This window comes from Ranitomeya variabilis, chromosome 8 (assembly GCF_051348905.1).
Source record: "Ranitomeya variabilis isolate aRanVar5 chromosome 8, aRanVar5.hap1, whole genome shotgun sequence".
Taxonomy (NCBI): Eukaryota; Metazoa; Chordata; class Amphibia; order Anura; family Dendrobatidae; genus Ranitomeya; species Ranitomeya variabilis.
Window position 1 is genome coordinate 172,901,568 of NC_135239.1, and position 22,161 is coordinate 172,923,728.

The following is a 22,161-nucleotide window of genomic DNA, read 5'->3' on the forward strand; positions in this document are numbered from 1 at the left end:
GATAGATAGATAGATAGATAGATAGATAGATAGATAGATAGATACAGTAGATAGATAGATAGACAGACAGGTGGATGCCTATTGTTGGATATGGCTTTAACTTTCCTAAACCCTGTCCCTTACAGTGGAGCAATTGCCAACAATTGTTGAAGTCACCCAAGGTATCCAAGTTGCTTTTCCTGTAGGAGAAGAGTTTACCATCAAATGTAAAGCTAAAGGAAACCCAGCCCCAGAGTAAGTTCTGTTTTTACCGTTTTTCACAAATTTTGCTGACTGAGAAAGAAAGCCCAACCATGTACACAATGGAAAAAAAAGAAATAGACAAAGTTTATCAAACCTTAAAAGGAACCTTTCATGTTCTAAATGCCTCTCAGCACCATGTAAGTCATAATACTTGCATGCCCAACATAATCCCCTCCTCTAAGGGAGGATGTTTCTAAAGTGGAGACTGCCAAGTTGACGTAAGGAGACTTATAGGCTTACAATGCTCTTATTCATGGCTTATAAGTCTCCTTTCCAGTCTCCTCTCAAGCTTGACACTCTCAACAAGAAGAAACATTCCCCTTTAGAACTCCTGTCAGTGGCCTCTCACTTTGTTAAATCAGACTTTTGCGCTGATGAGAAGCAAACACCACGAAATATGTGTCTTCAAATGGAGTGCCTGGTTTGGCTTTTTCTCATATGTCATGTGACAAAGCTGATTAGAGGGTTGATATTGTCTTTCACGTTTGCTACTCCAATTGGTGGTGCTGAGTCGAAGACCTCTTCCGTCCCGAAGAGGATATTTGAAGCATGGTATGTAGCACTATGTATCTCAGCACATCACAGAAAAATGCTTTAAGACTGTTGGGACCTGCTATGTAAACTACCAGATTGCAGACAGGTAGAAGCAAATGGATCTCAGAACAGTCAAGTTTGAGCACCTGGGATCATGTCCACCTGGGTTGGATTGATGGGAAATTGCAAATCGGATGCACGTGAAGTTGGACGGTGTTCACCCCATCAATCAAACCTTGGGGGCAGTGATTACAGACACTCAAGCTTGAATGTTTCGGGGGCTTTTGCCTCCCACTTGGCTGGTTGTTAGTAATTTACGATAGAAGGTGGCAAGTCCAGTGCTGTGGTCAGTGTCAGTAATCTTTTGTTCAGTATCAGAACTGATCTTATTGTCTTGTTATAATTTTGTATGTAAAATATAACATTTCTTTGATTTTTCTTTATATTAGATATCACTGGACGAAGAATGGGCATCCATATAATCCCTTTACAGACCAAAATGTCAGGACTGTGAAGGACTCCGGCTCATTTACTATCTATAATGATGGTAACATTTTATCCTACAATGGAACATACCGATGCTATGCCAAAAATAACTTAGGAGCCGCCATATCGGAAGAGACCATTTTTCTCGTTCCCGGTACGTTACAGGACAGCGGCTCTTTGTATTTACTAAGGCCTAAAATCAACCTTCTCAATGTATTTCTACTGGTGACTCAAAGGCCAGAACATGGTTGTGCCTGCCTCTCACCATTTGTCATTTGTCCATGCCAAAAGTTTTAAAAATGACCTTTATATTAAAATGTATCTCTAAAACCCTTTAGAAGATTGAAATAAGTACAAAAGGAGTTGGTTATGTTGAAACTACAACCTCAACTGTTTCTCTGTACTCCAGCTTGTAGAGGGGCTCCCAAAGTAATGGACCCTAATAGGGCTTATTGATCTAGCCACAAAAATGGGTGTCTATAATATTCTTATTCAAAACGGTCCTGTCACGCAGGCACTGTACGTGGCCACCTGGCAGCTTCAATATGGCTACCACAAATAAGCTTAGCGCAAGCTACTCCTTTTCCCAGAACCCAGGGGTTGTCCTGGCCTTCACCTTTTAACCACTGTACAAGGATCTGAATTAAACAGGGATCCCTGGGCTAGGGCCACGGAGTCAAATGCTAATCAGTGGTGCAAACTAGCAAAAAGGATAGTCAAGTAACCGATTCAGATCCAGGAGGTATGGGAGATACAAAATCGTCAAGCAGGAGAAACGTCAATAAACTAGCCGAGGTTAGGGAACAGAATAAATCAGGATGCAACACCAGATGCACAGAACACAAGTAAATCCAGGTAGCCCAAAAATTGACTGGCAGTGGGAATTTGCTCTCATGGGGTTACATAGTGAACAACCCCACCCAGTGCTAACAACAGGAAGAAACTGAAACAGGAATATCCCCATAGCTTCTGGGCTAGAAGAGCCACAAGTCTCAGGAATAAAATAGGATTGATGCTGTCAAGCATCACCTGCAAGAAAGGCGCAGCTCCACCTAGTGACTGAAGCAAAAACCGGCATAGAAGTTACAGGTCCTTGCCTAAATTCAAAGATTATACATTTTGTGATTTCCTAAAGAGTAGCTATCATTTTAATTTATATTTCAGAAATCAATAGTGCATAGGAAAATCAGCAACTTTGTAATACATCTTATCAGAGAATTTTGCTTCTTTCTCCTCCTGGACTGATGTTTCAAATTCAATTTACCAGTAAAATCTGTATTCAGTCAAGACAGACTTTAGCATTACTAGGATTGGAGATGACAGTTGCTGCTCGTGAGAATCTATGGAGAAGGGAGGAGCTAGAGACACAGATACATTCTGTTACAAGTTCTCCTGAAGCGACAGCTACATTTTAATAATGTCAGAAGTTCCATCAGTTGACTGTTAAATAATAAACAGGAGCTGTGATATATTTTGCTTAATTTTTAGGAGTCCCCAGATTTCCCAAAGAAGATCTCCCACCTGTAGAACTAGAAGAGGGGGATTCGTTAGTTTTAAATTGTGACCCTCCTCCTGGTATCTCTCCAGTCAGTGTCGTTTGGATGACACAAGGTACGTGTATACAGCCAATGTAAAACCTTCACAATAAGACTAGTCTGCGCTTGTATTGTATTTCTTCCTGTTTCTTGTTTCATATGGCTTAGGCTACTTTCACATTTCCATCGGGCACTCCCCGTCACAATGCGTAGTTTTGGTAAATAAAACGCATCCTGCAAATTTGCCCACAGGATGCGTTTTTTTCCCATAGACTTGTATTGCAGACGGATTGCGACGTATGGCCACACGCTGCGTCCGTCGTGCAGTGGTTGCGTCGGGTTTTGACGTCCCGTCGTCTGGGAAAAACGGTCAAGGGAACGTTTTTCTGTGCGTTGTATCCAGTTTTTCAGTCTGCGCATGCCCGGCAGGAAATGTCTCTCTCTGTCTCTTTCCTGGCCGGGACTGCAGATGGAAATGTGAAAGGACACACTTCCGTCGGTATGTTGCGCCAACGCTTTGTGAAGGGCGACTACTGATGGAAATGTGAAAGTAGCCATAGAGGAACCTGTCAGCAGGTTTTTGCTATGTAATCTGATGGCAGCATGAGATAGGGGCTGAGACACTGATTTCAGTGATGTGTTATTAGGCTATGTGCTGTTTGCTTAATACAAATGATGTTTTATCAGCAGGAGATTATCACTGCCTGGATTGGTACCTCTGTGAGACCTGGTCCAACCACACCTCCAGCGCTGATAAGCAGCTGACTGTCAATACACAATAGAGAGCCTGGTGTGAGCTTTGCTACATGCTACATCTCAAAACTCTTGATTCTGTCAGAACTGCTGCACCCAGTAAACTAAGTGATACATCACTGAAATCAGGGTCTCTTTGCCTACATCATGATGCTCTCAGATGAGGTAGCAAAAAGCTGGTGACAGATTCCCTTTAAAAAAAAACCTTTAAAAAAAACAAGATAGACATATAAGCTTTTCAATCCTAATATTGTATTACAGGTGTTTCTATTCAATTTACTTTTGTTCTAGATTTACGGCAAATCCCTCTGAGCAAGCGCGTGTCTGTGGGCCTTGACGGAAAGTTATATTTTTCACATGTTGTTCAGACGGACAGCAAGATAGATTATTTCTGTGTTGCTGTATATTCCAGGATCAGACATATGTCACAGAGAATACCTGTAAAGCTCAGCGTAAATCAGAGTAAGATATTCTTTCTTATCTATCACAGTCGGGACATTGGTTGGTTACTTAGGGTGGTGATTTGAAGGGGTGTGGGATGATGGGGAGTGTTACGGTGGTATGGATTTTATTATGTCAGCTCCTGATAGTGATTTATGTGCCGGATGCTAGGTGTGATTAACACTGCCCTTTAGTGTTAAAAAAACTAACACAGTAGAAGACTATAATTACTGTAGCCCTTTACTTCCACCCTGTTGCAGGCGGAGATGGATGTGATTACAGCAGCCTCAGTACTGATTCAAGCAGTCTTTGTTGTATGGCAAAAGGAAAAGAAAAACAAATTATTATTTTTACATCCCACAGCTTTCATGCTGAACTTCACAGACTGAAAGTATTTACGCACATTCTTAAAACCCTTAGCACCAACAAAGCTTGTCCCATCAGTGTACTGAAAAATAAGAAACTGACTCCTACACGCCCCAGAGGATCCCGTGATCCACGCCCACGCCTTGCTGAAGACCATAAAAAATAACTGTAAATAAAACTTGATCTACTAGAGCATTCATCAAATTAAACATGTGTGAAAAGGTAAACACACTGACACCCAAGTATCATGTTTTTACAATATAGGAGAGGTGGGTATTTAATTTTCCCAAGGAGCCACATGAGAGACTGTTGTGGTGGGCTGAACTATTACGGTGAACTTAATTCTGCTCAATATTGTTATTCTTCTTCTTATTATTATTATTACTTAACATTGACCAGACTTATGTATGTTCATCATCAGCTACTGCGACTATATGTTACAATGGGGCTTATTGTACCATATTTTCGTACCTGTAGCAGCTAATCAAAATCATATAATTTATTGCTTTTAATAACGTTTATAAATCATACTGCACCTGTTATTCAGCCTTAATTATTTATACTAAGGACATATTTACCTTGGCCAAGAGCTCCTGCCACAAATTTTGATGACCCCACAGTTACCACACAGTATTATGCCCCCGCAGTCACCCATCACACACAATATGAAGCCCCTCCTAACACCCACACAGTCTGATGCTCCCACACCTGCCCTACAGCTTCCCCAACAGTATGGTGTTCCCAACATACAATATGATGGCCCCCACAACTTCATCAAATAATGTATGATGGCCCCTACAGATTCTCCACAAATATTATGATAGCCCCAAACACAGTATGATAAGTCCAACATCCCTTCACAAAATATGATGGCCACAATTTTTCCCTGACATACACACTATGAGGCCCCACACAGTTCCCCTAGCACAGTATGATGATCCTCACAACCCAACCTTACCCACAGCCCCCTACACAGTAGGATGTCATTCAGAGCCCCCCACACAGTATGATAGTCTCCACAGCCCCCCCACACACAGTATGAGGGCCCCTATATGCCCCCACACACAGTATGAGGGCCCCTATATGCCCCCACACACAGTATGAGGGCCCCTATATGCCCCCGCACACAGTATGAGGGCCCCTATATGCCCCCGCACACAGTATGAGGGCCCCTATATGCCCCCACACACAGTATGAGGGCCCCTATATGCCCCCACACACAGTATGAGGGCCCCTATATGCCCCCACACACAGTATGAGGGCCCCTATATGCCCCCACACATAGTATGAGGGCCCCTATATGCCCCCACACACACTATGAGGGCCCCTATATGCCCCCACACGCAGTATAATGGCCCAGTTTCATCCCTACAAGTACTGACTGACAGTTTGATGGCTCCATACAGTGGGATGTCCCCACACAATATGATGGCCCCCACAATTTCCTCCAAGTACTGACTGACAATTTAAAAATAAAATCTACTTGCTTAGCCCCATTTCTCCAATGCACTGCTCTGGTCTATTCATTGGGTACACTGAGGCTGCACGCAGCAGGCACGATCTAGTAACATCGTCACGCCTACTGTTTTGAGACTCAGACGCGCAGGCTGAATGGTGGAGGAGAGAGCCAACAGCTCCCTTTTCCACCATTGTATTCAAAAGTATCTACATCCCGTCCATGCAGATATAGTTGAAATTCAGACTCCGGGCAGAGGGTGCTTTGTTCCCAGCACTTTGGATGTCTCAATCAGTGGCCCGGACAAGGACAGTTAAAGGGCAGGATGTAGACCACAGGCTACACTTAGCAATTGTTCAGCACCCCAGGAAATACCTTAGTAAATTTTAAGTATTTTATTTAACAATGTGTAATATTTTCAGGCAATATAATAAAAAACCGAAAACCAAACATATTAACAATCCAAGGAGGAGTGGATAAGCCTATTATTGTGCTGAAAGGTGAAGTACTACAGCTGGAATGCATCGCTGAAGGATTGTAAGTAAAATATTTGTATCACAGACTTAAAGGGGTTGTCTGGTCTAAAGATACAAGTCTGCAGCTGGAGCGCCCCCACTGCTGCAGGGCCGAGGAGTACCCGGTACCGGGCCTCTCTGTCTCAGTTCTGGGGTTGTCACGGTGGCTAGACCCGGCCCGTGACCCTGCTGAGGGGCGTCCAATGAAGGTGGAGAGTGATGCTGTTGTGGTGTGGTGCCGGTCGCAGTAAATAACAAGGACACCAGGTTGCAGTCTCTTTACCTCTTTACTGAAGGCTTCCGGATCCTCAGTCCGAAATACGGTTAACCGGGCTGCGTGAGTCCGGCCGGTCTGATGGCACCTCCAGAGTTCCCTTTGCAGGTGGAAATCTGTGCCTTCCTTCTAGCACTTGTGTGTTGTAGTCCTTCCCTGCTGTGCTTTCGGGATAGTCCTCACAACTGTTGTGTCTGTTTCTGAAGTTCCCTCACAACTCGATTATGATGTTCTGTTTCGTCCCCCAGATGATATGGCTAAGACGCACCCGTATGGGGGGTAGGCTCGGAGGTCTTCCGGGACCCTAGAGTCGCCCCTCTCCAGATGTTGCCCCCTGTGTCTGCTTAGGTGATTTTGGGTGAGACAGCCTGCCTAGAACTGACTGTCCTGCCGTAGGTTTGAAGTAAGGCCTGGAGCTCAATACTTCCTCGGCGTTCCGGCCACCGGCTACGCGCCTCAGTAGGATGTTGCCTCGTCTTACAGCACGACTCCTACTGGTGATTCTCCTTGTTGCGTTGATCTCGTTTCTCACTCAGCACAATAAACCTCGCTTCTTGTCCTTTCTTGGGGTACCGCCGCAATGAAGTGCAGGCGCGGTCCCGTAACATTCTTTCAGTTCGCTAGGCCTCTGTCAGGATCCCACCCCTGACAGGGACCCCCCTGAATCCTCCCCTGCAACACCCTCTGCCACAGGATGTTGCCTGGTTCCAACCCAGTCAGCTTCTCTCTAACTTCCTATCTAACCCCCAGTTTTACCAGATTGTGAGGAGTGGCCTAATACATAGCACCCTTAGCTCCCCCTGGAGGCCAGATTGTGAAGTGTATTGGTGTCTGTGATACCTGGTCAGGTGAACCCCTTCAGTGCCATCAGACGTACCATAGCCCCCCTTAGCGGCGGAGCATCAGTACTGCAATGACCAGGACTCTGGGGCACTGCACTCCCCCCCGGTTAAATCCAGTACTCCTGGACTGGGAAGAAAACAACAATACATGTCAGCAAAAAGACATACAATTTTGAAATGCAATAACAAGTAAACTTTAACAAGGCTTCCCTTTATGGGAGGTGAGGACACTTGAACGTTACAAACATGGTTAAATATTTTAAATAACATACTATAAACAACTTCTCTTACCCAACCGGGTATTCTACTTAGTGCAATTTCTGAACAATAATTTAACGTTGCCTTTAAGGACGTACACACTGAATCCACTAAAGACCTTCTTATAAAACACTATAAGGCTAATCAACTTTTCTTCATTTTCCACCTTTACATCTGCAGGACCGCCTGTCTATCTGCCCCAGGCCTACTGCCTCTCGCTCTGTTGCAGGACCGCCCCATCTCTCATCCGGGCCTACTGCCTTTCTGCTACTATACACAGTATAGAACTTATCATCCTTCTCTCAGTTCAAGATTGCTGAGCCATCTCTGTATGGCTCCTAGGAGGACTCACCGACTAACCCCTAATCGGGTTGTAACAGCAGAGGAACGCAAGAGATAAGCAGTTAACTATATACATCACCGGGGTATCGAGGTTTATCCCTCTAAGTCTGGGGGTGGCTTCCGTGAGTACTGCCCACCACCGGCTACCACATAGAGTGCATCCGCACCCTTAATGGGGGACTGTGTACTCACGGTTCTCCTCGGGGTGATGGTCCACAGGCATTTGGCACACAAGGAGATTGGAGCCATGACCGCCGGTCCCTGGGAATCGCAGGAAGGTAGCACAGTCTCTTCTGGCTTGTACTTGCGCACGTGCAAAGCATACCACCCTTTGTCTCCCCAGTGGCGGGTGTACCGAACGCAGTCCCCCGGGTAAAGATCCCGGCCTGGGTGTCCCTCGATGAGGTGCGCCTCCACATCCCGCCGGTTCACGAATACCTCCAAGGCGAGACCGGGCTCTTTGATGAAGCCCCAACCTCCCTGCATCCGGAAAGTGCTGATGACTCCATAGCGCTGTGGGCCCCAGTCCTCCTCAGCCGCCTGCCTAACCTGGATTTTGGCCTGGAGGTCCTTTTCCCGCTCGGCCCGTCGGCGGAGTTCCTTCTTACGGGCCCACTCTTCCTCCTGTTGGCGTAGCTGCTGGCGATATTCCCGTTGGTGGATAACCTCGATGCTCTCCCCCTCGGGCTGAGCCTCTCCAGGGAACCCGATCAAGTTGGTGGTAGCGCGGGCCCACTTGAAGGTCATCCACTCACCCTGGAGGTTCACGGGCCGTGCGGTGGGCCGTAAGGGGACATCGGCGGTCTTTAGTGTCTCCCACGGCCGCTCGCATTCAAGGCGGCTACACACCCGTCCGGGTGGTCTGGGTGGAGGGGAGTCTATGTCCACAAGCAGGGGCTCTTCGGCCGCCCGGGCCGGGTTAATGGCGCCATCCGCCTCCGCGATATCCCCGGCGTCAGCCCTCTTCTCCTCAGCTTGCGGTGCCAGCGCTTGGAGGTGGCGCGGCTCCTCACTGGTAGCGGCTTTTCACCGACACAGGCTCCGAAGCTGACGGCAGAGCTCCTCCACTTCCGCCCTGAGAATTTCCCGGTCCTCGCAGCCTGGTGAAAGTTTGCTCAGCTCCCATTGGCTGGGGCTGGTGCGGGCCTTCTCCCCCCCTTCTGGGCGACCTTCGCTTGTCATCTTGCCATTCTGGCTCTGCCCCGCGTTGTCCAGGGCTTCCGGTCTCCCCCATCCGGAGGGTGGTTCCTCTTCCCGCCGCCGTCCCAGACTAGGAGGTGGACCTCCCTCGTTGAAGGGCATATCTCCCGAACATAGTAGTACTTGTGGGGGGCTGGCTCAACTTTCGCGCCATTCTTCCAAGCTACTCCCACGACGACACGCCCCGTTCTTCCGGCACGCCACATGGTGCCGCAATGGCGGCGGTTTTGGTAGGAACTTTTGGTGGCAAGTGGCAATGCACAGTCTTTGCAATAAGTCACAGTCCAAGTATAATAAATCACAGTTCCACGGCACACATGACCTGATTCTTCAGGCTTAAGTAGATCCTGTTCGTGACGCCAGGTTGGAGCGCCCCCACTGCCGCAGGGCCGAATAGTACCCGGTACCGGGCCTCTCTGTCTCAGTTCTGGGGTTGTCACGGTGGCTAGACCCGGCCCGTGACCCTGCTGAGGGGCGTCCAATGAAGGTGGAGAGTGATGCTGTTGTGGTGTGGTGCCGGTCGCAGTAAATAACAAGGACACCAGGTTGCAGTATCTTTACCTCTTTACTGAAGGCTTCCGGATCCTCAGTCCGAAATACGGTTAACCGGGCTGCGTGAGTCCGGCCGGTCCGATGGCACCTCCAGAGTTCCCTTTGCAGGTGGAAATCTGTGCCTACCTTCTAGCGCTTGTGTGTTGAAGTCCTTCCCTGCTGTGCTTACGGGATAGTCCTCACAACTGTTGTGTCTGTTTCTGAAGTTCCCTCACAACTCGATTATGATGTTCTGTTTCGTCCCCCAGGTGATATGGCTAGGACGCACCCGTATGACGGGTAGGCTCGGAGGTCTTCCGGGACCCTAGAGTCGCCCCTCTCCAGATGTTGCCCCCTGTGTCTGCTTAGGTGATTTTGGGTGAGACAGCCCGCCTAGAACTGACTGTCCTGCCGTAGGTTTGAAGTAAGGCCTGGAGCTCAATACTTCCTCGGTGTTCCGGCCACCGGCTACGTGCCTCAGTAGGATGTTGCCTCGTCTTACAGCACGACTCCTACTGGTGATTCTCCTTGTTGCGTTGATCTTGTTTCTCACTCAGCACAATAAACCTCGCTTCTTGTCCTTTCTTGGGGTACCGCCGCAATGAAGTGCAGGCGCGGTCCCGTAACGTTCTTTCGGTTCGCTAGGCCTCTGTCAGGATCCCACCCCTGACAGGGACCCTCCTGAATTTTCCCCTGCAACACCCTCTGCCACAGGATGTTGCCTGGTTCCAACCCAGTCAGCTTCTCTCTAACTTCCTATCTAACCCCCAGTTTTACCAGATTGTGAGGAGTGGCCTAATACATAGCACCCTTAGCTCCCCCTGGAGGCCAGACTGTGAAGTGTATTGGTGTCTGTGATACCTGGTCAGGTGAACTCCTTCAGTGCCATCAGATGTACCATAGCCCCCCTTAGCGGCGGAGCATCAGTACTGCAACGACCAGGACTCTGGGGCGCTGCACAGCCACTCTATGTGACTTGTGATTCCTCAAATTGCATGCTCTGCGAGGATTCTCCGATACCGGCACCAATATGCATTCTCCCGACCACATTCCGACTAGACTGTTTCCGGCCTCACTCAATACACTTGCACTGAGCGAGACCAAGAATAACTAGTCAGAATGCGGCCAGGAATATGCAAATCACATACTTTCGGTCACGTGACTGCAGCTCCTGGTGCCGGGACCAAAGAATCCTCACAGCACACAGTGCACGTGATGTGAGGATTCACAAGTCTGCAGTCATACAGAGTGACTGCAGACTTGTAGCTTAAGACTTGACAACACTGACAACTGGAGCCACAATTGTTACACATTCTAAAGGCTCTCTTGTTACATATAAGAAGCACCATCAATTAAATCCTATTGATTTCCTAAATCAAACTAACACAGTGCCATGTGCAGTATATTAATATTATCATATATTGCACAATTGCAATATCAATATTACGGCAGTAGTAAAATACTATTAGTATCTACCTGTTAATAATTAATCAACAGCCTCCCTTTGTAAAAGAGGCTCATACCTGGAGACCAAAAGAAATAGACTGATGCCAAGAGCAGCCAGCACCTCCAGTGATCCATTTAACATCCTCTAAGGATATGCACCTAATGTGTAAATGCAAGCTAATAAACTAGAATTAAAATTTGTGTCGGCCATGCTGTTTTGTAGCCTTGTTTAATTGTAAGCTCCCTCTATTTAAGTATTCGGCTGAGTAGGTAGAGACTTTTATTACAGTAGCACTTTACTTGCTCCCTGCTGGAGGAGCAGATAGATGCTATTACAGAAGCCTCAAGATTGGGGAGGTATGCAGTAGAAATAGCTGAGATATAACGGAAAAAAAAAACATTTTGTATATGAGAATCTAACAGCATATTTATTTATTTTTTTTCACTAGAGATACACATTAAAGCGAACCTGTCAGTAGGATTTTGATAAGCAAACTACAGACATTGTCAGGTTGGCAGTGTTAAACTGATTACAATTATACCTGGGGTGAAGAAATCCTTCTTGTGGTTCTTGTGTAATCAGTGTTAGAAGTTTTAAGTTAATGATATGCCCATGCTCCGGGGCAGGACTGTAGGCAGAGTCTTATCTTCCTATTCTAAGCCAGAGAAACCAAGAAAAAACCTGCCCACAGGCCACCCTGAAGCACAAGCATGTTCTTCACCATAGAGACAGACATTTTTTAGGGGCGACCTGTGGGCAGGTTTTTTCTTGGTTTCTCTGGCTTAGACCAGAATAGAGCAGGAAGATAAGACTCTACCTACAGTGCGCCCCGGAGCACGGGCATATCATTAACTGAAAACTTCTAACACTGATTACACAAGAACCACAAGATGGGAAAACTTCTAACACTGATTACACAAGAACCACAAGATGGATTTCTTCACCCCATATATCATTGTTATCAGTGTAACACTGTCAATCTGACAATGCCTGTAGTTTACTTAGAAAAATCTTGCTGACAGGTTCACTTTAAGTAACTGTAAATTTTTATCCATTATTTATGTAGTACATCTGATTCCCAGTCACACATACCGGCTACGGTCAATATACATGGTATGGATTCACTTTGTATTCTTCCAGAGTAGATTAAAAGCTGCACTGTCTTTTGTATGTATGTACTAATGAATTGGTGATCTTTAGGCCCACCCCTACAAATAAATGGCAAAAAGATGGCGAGGAATCAATAAAGCACCGTGTCATAGTAGAGGGCCATGGGACACAATTGAAGATCAAAGACATTACTAAAGATGATGAAGGAGTATATACTTGCGAAGCAGAAAATGAGATGGGTTCTGATCAGCGAATGTTCCATGTTCTTGTTGAAGGTATTAACTATTTTTTAACAATTTTGAAATTATCAAATTATCAAATTTGCTAAATACGATTGTAAGTTTGAAGTGGGAATTACTGCAGGAACCCTCCCACATCCACCAAATTAACTTTGTCTATGGGGAAGCTACAGTGTTTAATAGAAAAACGAAGAATGCAAGGCAAGTAAGACAAATCAATGGCCATTCATGCCATCCATTACCTGAAATTGAAAATATCGCTATAGAAGATCTGGAAGTAATAAACCATCCTTACATTGGATTTTTTGGAGCTCTGCTTTTGTCTTTGGTGTTTGTGGCTGTTTTTGAACTTTAGAGTTAACCCTTTGAAGGTTTGCTCCAGTCCATTTTGTATTCATCTTATTGTGCTGTTTCTTCACTAACATATTTTCCAAATCTTTGTTGCTCTGAAATGCCCCACATAGCACGGAGCCTCTTTCAGAAAAAAATGTATTGGTTATTTAACAGGCTTTCCTTAGCCAAGGTATTTAAATTATGCCAAAAATGTCAATCAAGTGGGCAGTCCCACATATAAGATCTCGCCTTAGTAGTAAAAAAGGGTTCCTTATTTGCTGTTCCGTCTGACGAGGCAACCGGCACTTGCCATACGTAGACACAGGTTGGAGAACCAATAGAAGGTTGAACGCAATGCATGGCTCTAAATTCAAGTGTGTGGGATTAAGAAAAAAGCATGAGGAAGCTTGCTTATTATTTATTGAGATTTATTGCATATATTGGGATTTATCTCAGAATACAAAGTAACAATAATGCAATATATAGGATAAATGGGCATCTATGTCTTTATATTGTTAACTTTGAGACTAGATCTGAGCGAAATAAATTTGTAGATAGATAGACAGATAGACAGACTGCACACCCGCTAGAAACTACTGCAATTTCTCAAATATAAAAACCTTTCCCTTGACCCCCACTCCATCACTCCCTCTATCTGGAGCACTTTGGAACACCCGTTCCATCTGCAATAAGCTCCATGTCATTCATGACCTCTTCACCTCTCGCAATCTATCCTTCCTGGGCCTCACCAAAACATGGCTGACACCCTGTGGCATGGCCTCCCCTGCTGCCCTGTGCTAATGCGGCCTTCACTTCACCCACACTCCTCACCCTGGCAATGGACATGGTGGAGGAGTGGGTCTTCTCCTTTCTAAGACCTGCACCTTCTACCCAATTCCCCTTCTACCCTCCCATCTTTTGAAGTGCATTCTGCCTGTATCTACTCTCCCTCCAACATCCAAGTGGTGGTCATATACTGACCCTTGGGCCCAGCCACTATCTTTATTGACCAATTCTCCACCTGGCTTCTACGCTTTCTCTCTGCTGACATTCCAACCATCATCATGGGTGACTTCAACATTCCCATCAACACAGGCCAGTTGGCAGACTCTAAAGTCCTGTCACTTGCTTCATTTTTTTACTTCACTCAGTTGTTCTCTATAGCCACCCACACAGACATACATACATTAGACCTTATCTTCCCCTGCCTGTGCCCCCTATCTAACCTTACTACATCACCTCTCACCCAATCTTACCACCATCTACTTATATTCTCTTCCCTGTCCTCTTCACCTGCCCCCAAGTCAAGCATCTAGGTCACACCCTTAGAAACGTCACACACCTAGACACTGACACACTCTCAAACTCTACTCTACCGCTGTCCTCCATATCTTCACTCCACGTTACACAGACCGTGGCACTGTTTTCTACAATGCTACACTCACATCAGCTACTGACTCAGTCGCCCCTCTCATGCATGGCAGAGAGCAATGAATTAATAAACAGCAACCTCTCTAAAAAGCTTCTGCAAGTGTCCAGGGTTGCAAAGCGGTGCGGGAAGAAAACACATTCACAGCAAGACTTCACCACATTCAAAAAAGCAACTATCACTTTTAAGTCGGCCCTCGCCTCTGCTAAACTTCACAACTCTTGAATCCTCTTTATCTTTCAACCCCAAGCAGTTATTAAACACTTTTTTAAATCCCTCCTCAGCCCACCACTGCCCACTCTGACCTCTCTCATCTCTGCCGAAGACTTTGCTGTACACTTGAACAACAAGATCGACCAAATCAGGCAAGTCTTTACTGCTCAACCACCACAACTCCTATGTATACCAGACCACTTCCCTCCCCCACTAACCTTCCTCCTGACTATCACTGAAGGAGAGCTTACTTATCTCCTCTCCAAATCACACCTCTCCACCTCTGAACTTGACTCCATCTCATCCCAACTCCTCCCCAACCTCACCTCCACACTTATCCTAGCCATAACCCATCTGTTCAACTTATCATTAACTATTGGTACCTTACCTTCTGCTTTCAAAGATGCCACAATTAAACTATCCTGAAGAAGCCTCCCCTCGACCTAACCTCTGCATCCAGCTATGAGCCCACATCACTTGTCCTGTTGACATCCAGACTCTTAGAAAAGCATGTCCACACTGTACTTTCCTCCCACCACTCATCTAACCTACTCTTTGACAATTGTCAATCCAGCTTCCTCGCCCACCATTCTGCCGAAACTGCCCTAACCAAAATTACCAATGACTTACTGTCAAAGCTCACAGACATTTCTCTATACACCTTCTTCTAGGTCTGTCCTCTGCCTTCGAAAAAGTCGAGCACTCTTTCCTACTACAGATCCTTTCTTCCCTCGGTATTACAGACTTTGCCCTCTCCTGGATCTTCTATTACCTTTCTAACCGCACATTTAGCACACCCACTCCCACACTACGTCTTCATCCCATCCTCTCTCTGACGGAGTCCCTCAAGACTCTGTCTTGGGACCCCTACTCTTCTCCATCTATACCTTTGGCCTGGGACAACTCATTAAATCCCATGACTTCAAGTACCATCTATACGCTGATGACACTCAGATATACGTCTCTGGCCTAGACGTCACCTCTCTGCTGTCCTGAGTCCCAGAGCATCTATCAGCCATATCCCCCTTCTCTTCTTGATTCCTCAAGCTCAATGTGGACAAAACTGAACTCATAATCTTTCCTCCATCCAACCTATCTGCCATACCTGATCTAACTATCGCAGTAAATGACATCACGATTTCCAATGTACCTGAAGTCGGCTGCCCCGAAGTAACCCTCGACTCTGCCTTCTCCTTCAAACCATACATCCAAGCTCTCACCACCTCCAGCTCAAAAATATTTCCAGAATCTATTCTTACCTTAATATTCAATCTACTGAAATAATAGTGCATGCCCTCATCATCTCCTGCCTCGACTACTGCAATATCCTCCTCTGTGGCCTTCTTGCTAACACTTTCACATCTCTCCAGTCTGTTTTTTACTCTGCTGCCAGACTAATCCACCTCTCTCCATGTTTCTCCTCCCCTTCTCCCCTCTGCAAATCCCTTCATTGTCTCCAAATTTCCCAACGTATCCACTTCAAGCTACCAACACTGACATATTAAGCTGTCCATAATCTGTCTCCCCTATACATCTCTGAACTAATCTCCCAATATCTCCCACCACGTTATCTCAGGTCCTCCCAAGACCTCCTCCTCCACACTCGTATGTTCCTCACCTAAACATTTGCAAGACTTCTCCCGAGTATCCCCCATCCTTTAGAATTCTGTGCCCCAACACGTCCGATTATCCCCTACATTCAAAACTTTCAAGCAGAGCTTGAGAACCCATCTCATCAGAACAGCTTACAGCCTGTAATGACCTTGCTGCCACCTCAACACTACCAGAGCTGCCGCCTGACCAATACCGGAGCTGCTGAAACCACCGAACCTACTGTCTCCTTCTCCTGTAGAATGTAAACATTCAAGGGCAGGACCCTCTCCCCTCTGTACCTGTCTGTCACTATTAGTTTGTTCATTGCAATTTCTATCTGTATGCAACTCTTTCACATGTACAGCAACATGGAATCAATGGTACTCTAAAAATAAATAATAAAAATAATAATAGATCCCCCAAGTATATTGATAATAATAGCCTATTATGATATCTGAAATGATGTGTCAAAACTCAGTCAATCCCGGTAAGGATATTGCTACTTATTTTAAACATCGTCCTCTAATTTCGTGTTCCCCCTTTTGCGTACCTGTAAAATGAAGAACATGTTCATATAATGTATTCTTTTCTGGTTATCTCACTGTCTTTACTTCTTGTTTTCGCTATTTTCAGAGCCTCCGAGATGGGAAAAAATGCTAAAGAGCTCTATACAAGGAGTCGGATCCGAGGTTTTCCTGAACTGTTCAGCCATGGGGACACCTGAACCGGAAATCCAGTGGCAAAGGAATGGGATCCCTATTAAAAGTAAAATCAAGAATTATGAGCTGAAAGTTACTTGTGTAATTGTAGTTATTGTGTGCTACCTTTGTAAGATCTCAGAGTACTTTGCTTCATGCGTTATTTCATTTTCAATATCTGGTGATAAAATGAATAATCACATATGGCACGATGATTAGATGCCAAGTGTCTGAAGGAAGAACCTGATTTACCATGGAAGTGTCCCGTTTTTTTTGACAATTGGCAGTCCTCCAACCCAATATATTTCTCTTGAGCGACAGGTCTAAATTTCTAATGATGGAGCCATCATTAGGGTTGAGCGAAACGGGTCGTTCATTTTCAAAAGTCGCCGACTTTTGGCTAAGTCGGCGTCTCATGAAACCCGATCCGACCCCTGTGCTTGTCGGCCATGCGGTACGCGACTTTCGCGCCAAAGTCGCGTTTCAATGACGCGAAAAGCGCCATTTCTCAGCCAATGAAGGTGAACGCAGAGTGTGGGCAGCGTGATGACATAGGTCCTGGTCCCCACCATCTTAGAGAAGGGCATTGCAGTGATTGGCTTGCTGTCTGCGGCGTCACAGGGGCTATAAAGGGGCGTTCCCGCCGACCGCCATCTTACTGCTGCTGATCTGAGCTTAGGGAGAGGTTGCTGCCGCTTCGTCAGAAGCAGGGATAGCGTTAGGCAGGGTCCACTAACCACCAAACCGCTTGTGCTGTAGCGATTTCCACTGTCCAACACCACCTTCGGTGTGCAGGGACACTGGAAGCTACATTTTTTTTTTTTCCCTCAGCGCTGTAGCTCATTGGGCTGCCCTAGAAGGCTCCGTGATAGCTGTATTGCTGTGTATACGCCACTGTGCAAACCAACTGCTTTTTTCAAAGCACATATCCTCTTGTTCCTTCCTTTCTGCACAGCTATCTTTTTTGTTTGTCCACACTTTTTATTTAATTTGTGCATCAGTCCACTCCTATTGCTGCCTGCCATACCTGGCTTACATTACTGCAGGGAGATAGTAATTGTAGGACAGTCCCTGTTTTTTTTTTTTTTTTTTTTGTGGAAGATTAAGATTGGCATTTCTGCTACAGTGCCATCCCTGTGTGTGCCATCTCTCACTGAGTGGGCCATAGAAAGCCTATTTATTTGTTTCCTTGATTTGTGTTCTAAAATCTACCTCAACACAAAAACACTACATCAATCAGTGGGAGAAAAATATTGGCCTCAGTCAGGGCTTGTGTGCCACTCCTGTGTGTGCCATCTCTCATTCAGTGGGCCATACAAAGCCTATTTATTTTTTTGTTTTTTTTAATATTATTGGGTTTCTAAAGTCTCCCTGAAAAAAAAAAATACATAAAAAAACAGTGGGAGAGTAATATTGCCCTTTCAGCTTGTGTGCCAGTCTTGACTCCTGGGTGTGCCACCTCTCTCTCTCTAATTGTGGGCCATAGAAAGCCTATTTATTTTTTTGCTTTTTTTAATATTATTTGGTTTCTAAAGTCTCCCTGAAAAAAAAAAAAAATACATACAAAAACAGTGGGAGAGTAATATTGCCCTTTCAGCTTGTGTGCCAGTCTTGACTCCTGGGTGTGCCACCTCTCTCTCTCTAATTGTGGGCCATAGAAAGCCTATTTATTTTTTTGCTTTTTTAATATTATTTGGTTTCTAAAGTCTCCCTGAAAAAAAAAAATACATAAAAAAACAGTGGGAGAGTAATATTGCCCTTTCAGCTTGTGTGCCAGTCTTGACTCCTGGGTGTGCCACCTCTCTCTCTCTAATTGTGGGCCATAGAAAGCCTATTTATTTTTTTGCTTTGTTTAATATTATTTGGTTTCTAAAGTCTCCCTGAAAAAAAAAATACATAAAAAAACAGTGGGAGAGTAATATTGCCCTTTCAGCTTGTGTGCCAGTCTTGACTCCTGGGTGTGCCACCTCTCTCTCTCTAATTGTGGGCCATAGAAAGCCTATTTATTTTTTTGCTTTTTTAAATATTATTTGGTTTCTAAAGTCTCCCTGAAAAAAAAAAAATACATACAAAAACAGTGGGAGAGTAATATTGCCCTTTCAGCTTGTGTGCCAGTCTTGACTCCTGGGTGTGCCACCTCTCTCTCTCTAATTGTGGGCCATAGAAAGCCTATTTATTTTTTTGCTTTGTTTAATATTATTTGGTTTCTAAAGTCTCCCTGAAAAAAAAAAAAGTACATAAAAAAACAGTGGGAGAGTAATATTGCCCTTTCAGCTTGTGTGCCAGTCTTGACTCCTGGGTGTGCCACCTCTCTCTCTCTAATTGTGGGCCATAGAAAGCCTATTTATTTTTTTGCTTTTTTTAATATTATTTGGTTTCTAAAGTCTCCCTGAAAAAAAAAAATACATAAAAAAACAGTGGGAGAGTGATATTGCCCTTTCAGCTTGTGTGCCAGTCTTGACTCCTGGGTGTGCCACCTCTCTCTCTCTAATTGTGGGCCATAGAAAGCCTATTTATTTTTTTGCTTTTTTTAATATTATTTGGTTTCTAAAGTCTCCCTGAAAAAAAAAAATACATAAAAAAACAGTGGGAGAGTGATATTGCCCTTTCAGCTTGTGTGCCAGTCTTGACTCCTGGGTGTGCCACCTCTCTCTCTCTAATTGTGGGCCATAGAAAGCCTATTTATTTTTTTGCTTTTTTTAATATTATTTGGTTTCTAAAGTCTCCCTGAAAAAAAAAAAATACATAAAAAAACAGTGGGAGAGTGATATTGCCCTTTCAGCTTGTGTGCCAGTCTTGACTCCTGGGTGTGCCACCTCTCTCTCTCTAATTGTGGGCCATAGAAAGCCTATTTATTTTTTTGCTTTGTTTAATATTATTTGGTTTCTAAAGTCTCCCTGAAAAAAAAAAATACATAAAAAAACAGTGGGAGAGTAATATTGCCCTTTCAGCTTGTGTGCCAGTCTTGACTCCTGGGTGTGCCACCTCTCTCTCTCTAATTGTGGGCCATAGAAAGCCTATTTATTTTTTTGCTTTTTTAAATATTATTTGGTTTCTAAAGTCTCCCTGAAAAAAAAAAATACATACAAAAACAGTGGGAGAGTAATATTGCCCTTTCAGCTTGTGTGCCAGTCTTGACTCCTGGGTGTGCCACCTCTCTCTCTCTAATTGTGGGCCATAGAAAGCCTATTTATTTTTTTGCTTTGTTTAATATTATTTGGTTTCTAAAGTCTCCCTGAAAAAAAAAATACATACAAAAACAGTGGGAGAGTAATATTGCCCTTTCAGCTTGTGTGCCAGTCTTGACTCCTGGGTGTGCCACCTCTCTCTCTCTAATTGTGGGCCATAGAAAGCCTATTTATTTTTTTGCTTTGTTTAATATTATTTGGTTTCTAAAGTCTCCCTGAAAAAAAAAAAAAGTACATAAAAAAACAGTGGGAGAGTAATATTGCCCTTTCAGCTTGTGTGCCAGTCTTGACTCCTGGGTGTGCCACCTCTCTCTCTCTAATTGTGGGCCATAGAAAGCCTATTTATTTTTTTGCTTTTTTTAATATTATTTGGTTTCTAAAGTCTCCCTGAAAAAAAAAAATACATAAAAAAACAGTGGGAGAGTGATATTGCCCTTTCAGCTTGTGTGCCAGTCTTGACTCCTGGGTGTGCCACCTCTCTCTCTCTAATTGTGGGCCATAGAAAGCCTATTTATTTTTTTGCTTTTTTTAATATTATTTGGTTTCTAAAGTCTCCCTGAAAAAAAAAAAATACATAAAAAAACAGTGGGAGAGTAATATTGCCCTTTCAGCTTGTGTGCCAGTCTTGACTCCTGGGTGTGCCACCTCTCTCTCTCTAATTGTGGGCCATAGAAAGGCTATTTTTTTTTTTTTTATTAGTATTTGGTTTCTAAATTGTCCCTGAAAAAAACATTTTATCTTATTTGGTTTCTAAAGTCTCCCTGAGAAAAAAAAAATTAGGTGGGAGAATAATATTGACATTAGTGCTTGAGTGACAGTCCTGCGTGTGTGTCATCTCTGTGATTTTGTGCCACAGAAAACAGAGTGTGTAACATTGTGCCTGATTTTCCTTGTGGTCTCACCAACCTGTTAAGGGATATAGAAATCATACTGAAGTTATAGCTCACCGTGTAAGTTGTTTGACAGCAACAAATAAAGTTACTTTGGTTAATTTTTTAAAACAATGAGGAAGTCTGGTGCAAGAGGTCGTGGCCGTGGGCGTTCATTGTCAGCTGGTAATGATGGTAGTGGTAGTGGAGCATCAGGTGGTCGTGGGGATAAAAATATTCCACCTAAGTCTGGAGCTGTGGAGCCAGTTTCGTCGTCTGGCTACACAAGGCCTCGAACGCTCTCTTTTCTGGGAGTAGGAAAAACGCTTTTAAAGCCGGAGCAGCAACAGCAAGTTTTGGCTTACATTGCAGACTCAGCCTCTAGCTCTTTTGCCTCCTCTTCTGAAACTGGTAAATGTAAAAGCAGCGCGTCGCTTGTGGATGTTCACGGTCAGGGACAAGTCGCTTCCTTGTCCTCCTCAGCAAAAACTACAACAAGAGAGAAGGATGCAGCAGGCGACACAACGGGTCACTCCATGGAGCTCTTTACACATACCGTCCCTGGCTTAGAAAGTGAAACACTTAACAGGCCATGCCCATTACAAGTAGATTCTGACATGGAGTGCACTGATGCACAGCCACAGCCAGAGTACTATGCTGCTCCTTTGACTCAGACCACCACATTGCCCTCTCAGGGTACAGATCCACAATCAGACCCTGATGAGACTATGTTGCCCCGCCACGAACGCTATACCACAGACCGACACAGTGACACAGACGAAGTTGCACACGAGCTCGAAGAGGAGGTAATAGATGACCCGGTTGTTGACCCCGATTGGCAGCCATTGGGGGAACAGGGTGCAGGCAGCAGTAGTTCAGAAGCGGAGGTGGAGGAGGGGCCGCAGCAGGCATCAACATCGCAACAGGTTCCATCTGCCGGGCCCCTATCTGGCCCAAAACGCGTGTCAAAGCCAAAACCTGTTGGAGCACAGCGTTGCCATCCGGTTAAAGCTCAGTCTGCAATCCCTGAAAAGGGATCCGATGCTAGGAAGAGTGCAGTCTGGCATTTTTTTAAACAACATCCAATTGATCAGCGCAAAGTCATCTGTCAAAAATGTTCTACTAGCTTAAGCAGAGGTCAGAATCTGAAAAGTCTCAATACTAGTTGCATGCATAGACACTTAACCACCATGCATTTTCAAGCCTGGACTAACTACCAAACGTCCCTTAAGGTTGTAGCACCCTCGGCCAATGAAGCTAGTCATC

At 44.9% G+C, this 22,161-nt stretch overlaps 1 protein-coding gene across 6 annotated transcripts in view; it reads left to right on the plus strand.

Moving 5' to 3' along the window:
• CHL1 (cell adhesion molecule L1 like) overlaps window positions 1-22,161 on the plus strand; it is a 133,263-nt gene that overhangs the window by 68,137 nt on the left and 42,965 nt on the right. For all 6 annotated transcript variants that reach the window (XM_077278069.1, XM_077278075.1, XM_077278070.1 and 3 more), the window contains 7 exons: window positions 126-234; window positions 1,227-1,417; window positions 2,752-2,874; window positions 3,843-4,013; window positions 6,237-6,351; window positions 12,424-12,608; window positions 16,774-16,905. In XM_077278069.1, the coding sequence (XP_077134184.1) occupies window positions 126-234; window positions 1,227-1,417; window positions 2,752-2,874; window positions 3,843-4,013; window positions 6,237-6,351; window positions 12,424-12,608; window positions 16,774-16,905 (1,026 nt within the window). The remainder of the gene's footprint in view (window positions 1-125; window positions 235-1,226; window positions 1,418-2,751; window positions 2,875-3,842; window positions 4,014-6,236; window positions 6,352-12,423; window positions 12,609-16,773; window positions 16,906-22,161) is intronic.